The sequence below is a fragment of the Cannabis sativa genome, chromosome 1 (assembly GCF_029168945.1).
Source record: "Cannabis sativa cultivar Pink pepper isolate KNU-18-1 chromosome 1, ASM2916894v1, whole genome shotgun sequence".
Classification (NCBI taxonomy): domain Eukaryota; kingdom Viridiplantae; phylum Streptophyta; class Magnoliopsida; order Rosales; family Cannabaceae; genus Cannabis; species Cannabis sativa.
The window spans coordinates 75502733-75515612 of NC_083601.1; the positions used below are offsets into that span (position 1 = coordinate 75502733).

General features: G+C 32.7%; 1 protein-coding gene across 1 annotated transcript; it reads right to left on the bottom strand.

Moving 5' to 3' along the window:
- Nucleotides 1-1093: 1093 nt before the first annotated feature.
- Nucleotides 1094-2088, bottom strand: LOC133033730 (germin-like protein subfamily 1 member 17). The gene is made up of 2 exons (XM_061108797.1): nucleotides 1871-2088; nucleotides 1094-1749 (listed from the first exon to the last, which is right to left on the bottom strand). Exons 1-2 carry the CDS (start codon nucleotides 1992-1994, stop codon nucleotides 1193-1195), a joined length of 681 nt encoding a protein of 226 aa, XP_060964780.1. The 5' UTR covers nucleotides 1995-2088; the 3' UTR covers nucleotides 1094-1192.
- Between the last annotated feature and the right edge of the window lie 10792 nt (nucleotides 2089-12880).

Consider the following 12880-nt stretch of genomic DNA (forward strand, 5'->3'; position numbering starts at 1 on the left):
GAATGTAATGTTGAGTACAAGTGAGATACGGTAATGAGAACGGTTTTGAAATCATATGATAGTTTTCTATAAATTTATCAATTTTTATAACAATTCGAGGGGTCAAGTATCACATCATGTTATACAAATTGTGTTTGACTTCTATTATAATAACGGGATTTGGTTAATACGAGTTGGATCGGTCTGTTTGTACACACCTAATTTTTTATATAATTTTATAAAAAATTAGATTATAATTTGATAACATCTGCTGGTTGTTTTCTAGTGAGCATAAATAAAAAAAATAATCTTAAAAAAATATCATTTATTTAATTAGTGTGTGAATGAAAAAATATTTATTTATGTACTTTTTCAAAAGCATTTGTGCAATCTCATTCAAATTATTTTTTTTTGTATATTCTAAATATATATTTATAAATAAAATATTTTAAATATTTGACAATAATGATTAAAGTAGATAACTAAATAAAAATCATGCATTAATTTTTCAAATTATGTTCACATAAAATCATAAAATATTTGAAATTCACATAAAAAAATAAACTAAGAAAAATAAAATAAATAAATGCAAATCAACAAAATAACTATTATATAGCAATGAGGACTTAATGTAAAAAAAAAGTTTAAAGATCAATTTACAAAAAAGAAAGATAAAATTCTTGGATTAACTCACCAAAATTTATATATTTAAAAATCAATTTGATAAAGAAAAATCTTAGTGACTAACTTACTAAAATTGTTATAGTATAAATATTTTTTTTTCAAAGTAAGCATTTCAAAGAACATATTAGCTTAAGTAGTACTGATGTAATTAATATATTGATTAAATTGAATATATAATTATTGAAATAATTGTTAGAGACTTAAAAGATAAATAATAAATATGTAAGCATGATAATTTATATATTGTTTTATATTTCTATGAATCTAATAACTTTTGCTCATTGATTTAAATGACGCAAAATGATTGAATCACTTCGTTAATCAATTTATTTGTGTGTAGATATAAGTAATATAGTTTATTATCAAGAATTAAAATTATTATATTAAATGGATTTTATTTAAAAATATCAATGAGGTACAAATTCAATCATGACCAAACTATTTGGTACTTATTGCATAATAGAAAACGAACATATAATGTATATAAAAAAAAGATTATTCAATTTATAGACTTTCTTCTTAACCATGTTTAATTGTCATTGCCATACCAGAACTGCTTCTGGAGTTGGTCAATGACATTCTTGTCAACTTGAAAAGCCTTAGCAAGGACATGAGGATTAATAGCAGGATTTGATCCAAATACTGAATTTGCAATGGTGATAGTTCCTGCATTTTGGCTACTGAGACCAGCAAAGGCAACAGCTGGAGCATGTGTTGGATTGAATTGAAAGTGAATTAAACCAATTGGGAATACAAACACATCTCCCTCTTTCAAAACCTTGGTAAACAACCGGTTTCCGTCTTGGTTCGACGATACGAAGCCCACGTAGAGGGTTCCCTTAGCAACAACTAGGATTTCAGAGCCACGAGGATGTGTGTGAGGTGGATTTTGGCCGTATGGTGCATAATCAATACGAGCCAATGATATTCCGAGTGTGTTGAGTCCTGGAATTTTGTCCACATTCAATTGAGTCACATTAGATCCAACTGGGTTGTGTGTGTCTCTTGGAACATTGAGCCCAGAAAAGAAAAAATCCTCAGCCTTAGCAAGCTTGGGATCCTTGCAGAATTTTCCATTCACAAATACTACTTGGAAAGAACGAATATTTTGTTAGTATATCTGATCAGTAGCTAGTTATAGAATATATAGAATAACGATAGAGAAAAATGTTATGATAAGTTAGTAATGAAAGAAATGTATACATACAAGCTTTGTGGGGTTCATCTACAGCCACGCAAAAATCTTGGAGAGGGCTTGGGTCAGAGGCAGAGGCTATGAAGGCTGCCAAAGCCAACACAGTAAGTGAAAGAAGAAAATGAATACCTTTCATGTTGGAGTACTTGTTGATCAATTTGCAACTATAAATGCTATGTTATAAATCTATATATCAAGTTTTGCTTTCTTTTGCTTGAGTGAGATTTGATAATTATGGATGGACTCCTACTTCTCATATTTATAGATGGAAGTTTCTGAACAAGTCTCTCTTAATCCAGGGAGCATATCATAGCTACCTAGACTTGCTTGTTTTCTCCATAAAAGACTTGGTAAATTTGGTTTAGTAGTGACTTGGTAATTATATGTGTTAAACAAAGTGTTTCTTCCAAAATGAGATTTATTAATGACAACGTTATTGAACTAGTCATTTGAATTGGGCTTCTTCACCCACTCTTATCATTTATTTTATTTTATTTTGTTTACCTTTTCAAGCAAATACATTATTCTTTTCGTTAAGTTTTGTATCTACTTTAATTTTGCTGCGGATGTCTATGCTTATTTGAACCAGAAGGAATTTTCTATATTATTATATATACTCAGTCCATTTATTTTTTTAAAAAATATATATAGCTTGGTCTATGATGTGAACACACACACACATTTATGTATACATATTATATATGCAAGTAATCACAAAACTTTTCAAACATTTGAAATAGGAAACCGCATATAATTAACTGACATTTCTTAGTTAAAAGCAAAATGAATATAACATATGGATTTACTAAAAATGTCCTAGTTTTTCTAACATTAAATTGCAACTATAGTCTTGTCAGAAAATTTGATAAAAATCTGCAGTTGGTTTAGTAGTTCTATGTATTGCTAGTAAATACATAGGAATATCATATATTATGAAACAGATTTGAAAGAGAGCACAAGATTCAACAGAGGAAAATAGATTAATTAGCTTAGAAATCTCTACTAATTTGACATCTTATTTGAAAATGAAAATTGACTGATATATGAGGTGATTTAGTCTTGTACACGATCACACACTTAGATTACATAAGTTTATTTGAAAAGGGATAAGACTTAGAAACTTTTTCTGCATATAAATCTGATAGTGTCACCTGTTGCACTAGATAAATATAATAATATAGTCTCATTTAACAACGCAGGATAAAAAATAAATAATATATCAAGCATTTAATTGTAATAACTGCATAATTAAATATAGAAATTACGCTAACTAAATTTTTTTAAGATAATTATGTAACTAATTAGAATTATAATAAAGTGGATTATTATGTACATCATTTAATTATGACCTATTTGTAAGAAAATAAATTGTTGCCTTGAATTTTTTCCAAAATACGTGGCCGCGGCTGTGTATGACACGTGGATTAAAAGGACACCTTACCCAAGAATTAGCTGTGTCATATATAGACGGGCAAGTGTACTTCAGGGAGTGAGCCCCCAGAGAGGCACATAAAGCATGTCCTTCCTCTCCGAGAGATAGAAATATAACAAAGCATCTCCGGGAGAAGGAGAACCTATTCGATCAGTCACCTCACATTTAATGCAATATGGGAAAAACATCTTGGAACACCCATAAGAGAACATGTCAGACAACGTAAGCCTCATTTACGGTGATTACACGATAATCAAAGGGGTTAGTGACGGCTCCATTATGAAGAATCACATCAATCAAAGAAGGATAAAGATTAATCTCGCCTAATCCCTATGATACCTACGACATAGGTTATGCCCTATTTTGTATCTCTTGGGAACTTGTGCACATACATTACTGACACTCAAAGATAAGTGATCCCTTTTTTAGCTATGCTTACCAAACTCTATAAATACCCCTAAACAAAATGGGAAGATGGATCAGAGAGAGAGAGAGAGAGAGAGAGAGAGAGAGAGAGAGAGAGAGAGAGAGAGAGAGAGAGAGAGAAACTCACAAGAACATTCTCTGTATAAGAACTCTCATTAATACAAAAGACTCGTGGACTACGACTGATTAATGCCCGAATCATGTAAAAATCACCTGCATTAATTATTCCAGAGCTCTCATCATTATCTCATTTAATCGGTTACAGAAAACCTTGGTCAACATTTTGGTTATTCCAGAGCTCTCATCATTATCTCATTTAATCGGTTGCCGAAAACCTCGGTCAACATTTTGGTGCTTTCATTGAGAGATGTCGGAAGCGTTGTTGAGAAGACAACAGTCAAAGAATCAGAACAACAATGGTGGAAACTCAAACAACACACACCAACCTCATCCTCGCCAGGATACTCAGAACTCGGAACTCGGAAGGCGAAGAAGTAGCCTCATGAGTAAATGTGGGCTCTGAGGAACGAGATGAGACAAACGATGAGGAATATGAAGAAAACTTTGAAGGGTACGACACTTACGACAGAAATAGCTATACTGAACTGCTGGTCCTAAGGCAAAAGGCGACTGATCATGAAGCCGAACTAGCTGCCCAAAAAGAACAGAATAAGAGGATGCAAGAGATAATGGTCGCCATGCAAAAAGCTATAGAAATGGCTGGAATACATGTACATTCCAATGTCATCCCCGTGGGACCAGAGGAAATACAAGAAGAATCCTCGCCAAGCACTCAGAGGCCCAAGACCAGGGAACCAAGCCCTATACGGTACCCTTTCGAGGAGAACCCTGAAAAAAAACCCTACTTCGATCCCTAGGAGAAATAGGAAGGCACAGAATCCGCAAAAAGTCCACCCTAATTTCCCAAAACGGAAAGGTCCGTAGAGGGGCAAGCTCCCTCGAGCGAGTCTTGGCTCTCAGGATCGAGAGGACCGAAATAGCGTATTCGTGCACCAAGAACCCAGGGAAAGGGGGAGGAAAAGTCAGAGGTATCCCCCGGCTCATCTAAGACAAAAAATCAATGAGAAGCATGGTGACTTAAGAAACCATCTTGAAAAGAAAAAACGCGCATTGCCAGTCCTTAGAGGCACCTTAAACGAAGGAATCTTGGCTGAATTGGCAATACTACGCAAAGACATTGGTAGAGTCTCCCAGGGGAAAAAACAGATGATTCAGACTGATTGTGAGGATCGGGAACCATGCACCCGACACATACTAGATGCAGAACTCCCCAAAAATTTTAAGATGCCCGAAATGGTAACTTACACGGGAGATTCGGACCCCAGTGACCATCTATCTCGGTTTAACAAGGTGATAACCGTCATGAGGGTCAGCAATGACGTAAAGTGTTTATGCTTTCCACTAACGTTGGACGGTTCAGCTGAGGAATGGTTTAAAAAGTTTGAGCTAGGATCAGTGGACTGTTAGAACAAATTACAATTCAGTTTCCGGAGACAGTTTGTTGCGGCAAGGAAGATAAACCTCGAGGTCAGCGCCTTGACTAACATAAAATAACTGCCCACGAAAACCTTAAAGAACTTCATAAAAAGATTCAAAGAGGAGGCCTCAAAGACCAAGAAGGTGGATGACGGACAACAGCTGGCCCTTCTTCAAGCTGGAATCCGCAAGAGGGAGTAGCTAACCTCTAGGACTTTCAGAAAAGGGTCCAAAAATATATTAACTTGGAAGAAGCCCAAATAGTGGCTTACGGAGGATACTACTCGACCGGAGAATCAGGATATGTACTTGGAGCACAGCTTCTGGGAGCCCCATCTCTTACCACTCCTCAAATGAGCGGAATACAATTCTCCGCTACCCCAGGATATAATCAAAGATAGCTCCCGCATGATCACACTTTGGGGCATCCATGAGAGAGGAGCCTCTCTTTTCAATTTTTTTGACAAAATAGACTAATATTGAGTTATCAAGTTATGAGACTGTCATGTTCTATTTATAGGCTTTCATCTAGGGCTAGGTTTAAATATATGGATTAAGAAAAAGATAAATAAATGGCTAAAAAAATAATTAAGTGGCCAGCCATTATTGTGGATCCGACTAGTCATAATTTTACCATTTTATTTCAATAACTTATCTTTTCATTCATAAATACCATATTTTAACTTTAAACCAATTAAATGTCAAATCTATTTATTTAATAATTAAAATTAATTATCGAATAAAATTATCATTTATCTTATTTATTAATAAGACCTTACAAAGTCTCTTAATTAACAAATAAACCCTAAAATCTCTTTTCTTCACAATTAAGTCCTTCCTTAATGAAAATTCATAAATAAGACATAGTCTAATTTGGAATTATAATAGATTAATTAAAATTAATTAACTGAGTCTACAAGCAGTGTTATCTCAACTAATGTGGGGACCATGAGCCTATATAATCAAGCTTCCAATAAGTAGATCAAAAATTTACTAAGTAAAATTTCTAACTTATTAATTTCTCCTGACTCCACTATTGATTTGGAATTAAACTCTGAATTATATAGAACGTTGTATATGTTCCAAGATATAAATACGCTATTAATTATCCATTATTATAATCCAAATAATTAAAGATCCTCTATAGATGATTCACATCGAGTAGGGACACATTTACCGTTCTACCCCTCGATATATTTTATCCTTAAAACACTTAGCTTCTTATAAATAATATTTCAGTAAACTAATATAACTACTAAAATAAGAGTTCTTCCATTTATCTCAATGATACCAAGCTCGAAGGAAATCATCATTTTATTTCTATGTCTAGATAAAAGCTATAGATTTCGTATCTATGATTAGCACTCCCACTCAATTGTACTACCATGTTCCCAAGATGTAAGTATTGGGTTGATCCAATTGGTCAGTTTTAACAAACAAATCTAAGAACATAAATAACACACTTGAGATCGAACCTAACCATATCAGGATTAAGATCTTTTGATCTAAGATCAACCAAGTGATATTGACTTAAAAAGATACAACGGTAAGTTTATGATATCTTTACCAAGTTCAATACCGGTCCAATATGATGTATACTCCATACATTCAATACTAGCATACTTTACCAATGCCCTAGAAAGGACATAACACTTATTCAAGGTGTAAGTAAACTTTATCGCTGATTATCATGTCAGTATAAATCCAGTGTACTGACAAATCACGGGATAAAAACTTTGAAACATATAATCATGATTATATTCTGCTATGTCGACACCACTATAATCATGAATAACTAAATGTTCTTGATTTAATAGAATTTATACATTAAACATATAATCATAAAAATAATCATGTGAGCCATGCAACTTAAAAAGATTTTCGATATTTTATTAATTAGTAAATCTGATTATATTGAAATGATTTTCGATATTTTATTAATTAGTAAATCTGATTATATTGAAATAATTTTTCGATATTTTATTAATTAGTAAATCTGATTATATTGAAATAAGTTTTATTTAGGGCATAAAATCTCAATAAAAATTGTAATTGGACTCACACCAATGTCTTCCAAATCATCCCACCATTCATAAGGAATAATGTGGCCTATAAGGATAAAGTGTATAGGCTTGTTCTTGTTGAGTTCTGAACACATGAGCAAGAATAGATGAGAGAAAAAAATAATTTCTTTTTTCTTTCTCTAATTTTGAAAATTATAGTTCAAAAAGAGAGTTCTGATTTCTCAAATTAGACTTCTATATATAGTAATTAATAATTCTTTAATTAAATCATATTTAATTGTTTGAATAAATATATATCTATAACCGAATTCAGTTACTGATGTTTATGAGGGGATCTCTCAACTACTTGAAAGAATATCTCAACAACCTTCAAAAATCTCTAACCACTTTTAAAATTGATATTTACCTAATTGAATTAATTAAATAATTAATTAACCTAAAAAGACAAACTTCATAAGGATATGCTACATGGTAGGTGCCTACCCTTGTCTATTTAGGACAAGGATGGCGTCTTTTGTCTTGACAATTTTTGTCTCAACAAATCTTATCTTAAAAATTTTTGTCTTTTCTCTATTTAATTAATTTGAAAATTTATTTATTTGTTAGAAAAATAAATAATTACTATTTTTCCAATTCAAAATAGATTTTTTCGAACATCATTATACTACTCTTTATTCCTAGTTATTAATGTAGATTTTCGTTAACTATATTTGAGCCCAAGTAGTGATAGATTTGCACAGAAAACAAAAGTAGCAAAAGAAAGATATGAACACGAAGGTTTTTACGTGATTTTGCAGTTAAAATTTTGCGTAGTTCACGAGTCAATCTTATTAGATTTCTGATACAGCTCTCAGGCCATTTTTCTCTAATATTTTTTTTGTCCCCTTTTCAGTGTAACTTGCTCCTATTTATAATTACATAATAGGGTAGTTAATTACATAGTTGATTGATATCCTACAACAATTATTCCTTGAAATCGTGGAGTTCGATTACATACCACGTAAAATAAATGTGGTTAATATTTAAAAATCGCACAGTTGTGATGGGTCCGCTATTACCGGGTCAATATAAACATGTATTAAATACGTTATAAATCGTAATATTCTGGGATGTCTCGCTGGGAACACAGCAATAATAACCTTGGTAGCGAGCTGGAGCTTTTCCCATATCTTTCCGAGGTGGATGATGTAAGTCTCGTCGTTCCTGCGCTTGAAGACATAATGCTTCATCTGAAAATCACAGTTCTAGTTGACAGGGTGGACCTCAGTAGTCAACATCATTTGTATGTCAGCTTTTGTCTAAGAAAGTTGACTCGACGAGGCCATGAACCCCAGTGAAAGGTATCTGGAGCTGATTAGTGAAGATATCATGAGCGTGCCTTCCTATAACGAGATGGGTGCCTCGCTATTAGCTGTTTGGATTTACCCGACTATTATACTTGGCCTGTATAAGGTGTATTATACATTAAGTGTTTTACCAGTCACCAGGTCTCGTCTCCTAACGCGTAGCGAGGTTGATACCTCGCCTTGTACATCCGAAGTCATATGGTTTCTCGTTAATGAATGAGGCAATAGTTGGTGTATCTTTATCTCACATAAGACCTTATAGTCAGTAAATTGTAAATATACTCTATCAATTCAGCATTAATGAGTTATTCAATTTTCAAATATAATTATCATTACATTTGTTAATTCATATTCTGCCCAGTTCAACACGTGTCCTCCTTTGAACCGATAGCCAAATTTCGGGTATAGCACTACCCTTGATAGTGTTTCAAGGTGGTGATTTGGGAATCATGGACCTATAATTCTAAGCTCCAATAAGCTAGATTATTTATTGAATCTCATCAACTAAATAATCATTATTTATTAATTCTATGATTACTCCACTATAAATATGGAATTGAACTCTTAGTAATTATAGAATTATATTTACTGAGTTTCATTGTAGTGTCATTGATATAATCAATTCTAGTGATTAGCCCTCCATGTATTAGTTCGTAAGTAGTTTTGGTCAAATTACCGTTTTACCCATCTAGTTACTTATTTATCATTTAGTACCATTAATTCACTAGTGGAAGTATAATTTAGATCTCATCTAAATTTGTGCACAGCATTTTAATTCTAGAATTAACACTTAAAGGGAACACCAATCGATCTATTAGGGATGTTAGGATTCCATAATTGTAAATCATGTTTCTAGCCATCTACATTATTAGATTCTTAAAATAAAAGTTGTAAGGACCATATTCTCTGAGAAACTTTAATGAGTGAATCAAAAAAACTAATAACATGAACAGGAGTTTATGATAACTCAAGATTCAAGCTGATCTACTATTGATCATCATTATGATATGAATGAATTAGATCTTTATGATAAATGGCATGTTAATGAAGACAACTTTATTTATATTGGTCCTTGTCATATATAATCTATTATATATAGCACATTCACTTTGATGTCATACTACATCCATAATTCGAACCAAGATTACTTGCATCGAAGAACAAGCATTAGTGAACCATACTAGCAACCGTTGATTAAAGATTCCATAACTTTAATATTTTACTAACTATTTTATTCATAGGTAAGTGGTCTTAGTTCTTTGTACAGCTACAAGCCGCGGTCTCATATATGAATAAGAAATTTTCAGATACTTAATATAAATTATTCAATAATAATATTAATAACTTAACTATTAAACATATATCAAATATTTAATTCATTATTTAATAATCAAAAAATGTCTTTACAGACTTTTAAGGGCATAAACCCTAACAATCTCCCACTTTCCCTAAAAGTAAACATGGCATCTCCCTTAGTTCCATATTAATAATATGACCCATAAAAGATTTTGTTGGTAGCGTCTTTATGAATGGATCCGCTAGGCTATGTTTCGATGCTATCTTTAAGACCATCACATCACCTCTCTCTACTATATTCCTTAGTCGATGGTACTTCCTCTCAATATGCTTTCCTATCTTGTGGCTCCTTAGTTCCATGGAGTTGGTCACTGCTCCACTATTACTTCTAGAACTACTTCCAGAATAGAGTAGAATGTCTTCAGCTAAACTGCTTCCAGAGCAGTGTAGAATTGCTTCACAAGCTGCTACATATTTGGCTTCCATGGTTGAATCTGTAATACTAGTTTGCTTGATGCTTATCCAGGCTACAACTCCACCAAGAGTAAATACTGACCCAGATGTCGACTTTTGACTATCTTTATCTGATTCAAAATTAGAATCAGTATATCTAATAGGATTTAACTCTCCACAAGAATATATAAGCATGAGATCTCTCGTTCTCCGAGGATTCTTGAGAATATGCTTTACAGCAATCCAGTGTTACAAATCTGGTTTAGATTGATAACGGCTAAGAATCCCTACAGTGTAGCATATGTCAGGCCTTGTACACAACATTACATACATTAAGCTCCCAAATGCTGATGCATAAGGGTACTTTCTCATGTTCTCTTCGACTTAAGGAAACTTTGGACATTGATCCTTACATTGAATAACTCCATATCTGGATGGTAATTGTCCTTTCTTAGAATTATCCATTGAGAATCTTTCTAGCACCTTATTAATATAAGTTGCTTGAGAAAGTGCTAATGTTCTCCACTTCCTATCTCTACATATTTTGATCTTGAGAACATAGCTTGCTTCTCTCAAATTCTTGATTTGGAATTTATCGGCTAGCCACTTCTTTACATCTGATAACCTTTCTACATTGTTTCCAATAAGTAGAATGTCATCAATACAAAGAACTAGGAATACCACTACATTACCTTGAAAGTATTTGTATACACAGGCTTTGTCTTCATTTTTCTTAAAGCCATACTCTTTAATAGTCATATTAAAGGTGATATTCCAAGATCTAGAGGCTTGCTTCAATACATAAATAGATTTAAGAAACTTGCACACCTTTTGATCTTTCCCTGGTAACACATATCCTTTTGGTTGTTACATATAAATGACTTCATATTTCCATTTAGTAAAGCAGTATTGACGTCCATTTGCCATATCTCATAATCATATGTGACAGCTATGGAAGAAGAATGTGAATGTATTTAAGAATTGCCATAAGAGAGAAATTTTCTCATAGTTTATGCCTTCTCACTGTGTGTAGCCTTTGGCCACAAGCCTAGCTTTAAAGGTCTCTACCTTCCCTTCAGTATTTTTCTTCTTCTTGAAAATCCACTTACCCCTTATAGATGTAATATCCTTAGGTGGAGTTTCACACTCCCACACTTTTTTGGTGCGCATGGAATCTATTTTTGAATCCATGGCATTGTTCCACTTATCTGAATCAGGGTCTTCCATTGCTTCTTTGTATGTCAATGGATCATCCTTGTCTGTGTCAGAGACAAGAACATGTGCTTCATGTTTATAGCAGACAAGTTATCTCACAATCCTCCTACTATGACGATGTACTTGGGTTTCCTTTTCAAGAACTGTGATAACTGTTGTTTGTCGATACCCACATATCTCAATATAATCTCCGTAATTAATAAATTACGCTTTATGATCATTCAATGAACCCTTATTAATTACCTTAAGTAAGATCATAATCTTACTTCATTATCAAAATAATTACAGCTTTAATAAAATATGTCTATTTAAATATCATTTATTTTTCGGGATATTACAGGTAAGCTGGTAACGAACAAGTCAAAAAACTCGTGCAATACATTTAAGCTAAAGTTTAACTATCTCAATATTAAGTTCAAATAATATATCATCAATTAAGTGATATTGACTTAGAAAAGATATAATGGTAAGTTTATGATATTTTTTCCATTGTTAATATCGGTCCAGTCTGATATATAGTTGATACATCTGATTCTGGTTTACTTTACTAATTCCTTAGAGAAGACATTTCACTCACCCAAGTGTAAGTAAACCTTATCGTGGATTATCACGTTAGTATAAATCTAGTGCACTGATAAATCGTGAGGATTAATAATTTGAAGCATCTAATCACAATTACTTTCAACTGCGATGATATCACTATAATTGTGAGTAACTATATGTTCACAATTTAATAAAACTTATATATTAAAAATATAATCATCTAACAAACATGTGAATAAAGCATATGATTAGGTCATGGTATGATTTATGATCTTTATTGAAAGTAAATAAGATTACAATGAAATTGAGTTTTATTTAGGGCATAAAACCCCAACAAACTCTCACTTGCACTAATATAAAACTAAAAGTGAATTTTAGTTTAATCTCGTATACTTGATGCCTTGATCAAATGTAGTATTTGGCATAAACTATGTAATAGGATCTGATAGGTTTTATTCAGTATCAATCGCTTTGACCATCATATTTTCTTTAGTCCCGTAGTGCATGAATTTATGTATTCCTCATCTATATGTTTTACTCTTCTTAGGGTGCAGGATTCTTTACTGGTTGGAAATTGCATCTGTGTCATAACGAAGTCACACTAAGCAATTATTCCATGCTTGGAATTGTGCCAAAGTCTGTATCAAACATTCTCGAGTATGAATAATTTCGTAATTGCTTTTAGGGCATCCTTATTATTCAACCTTGCTGGTAAAAATAGTGATTCCACATAGGCTTTTACACTTCTCCAGAAGTACTGCTCCACCCCCAGAGTAATCACCATCTCATA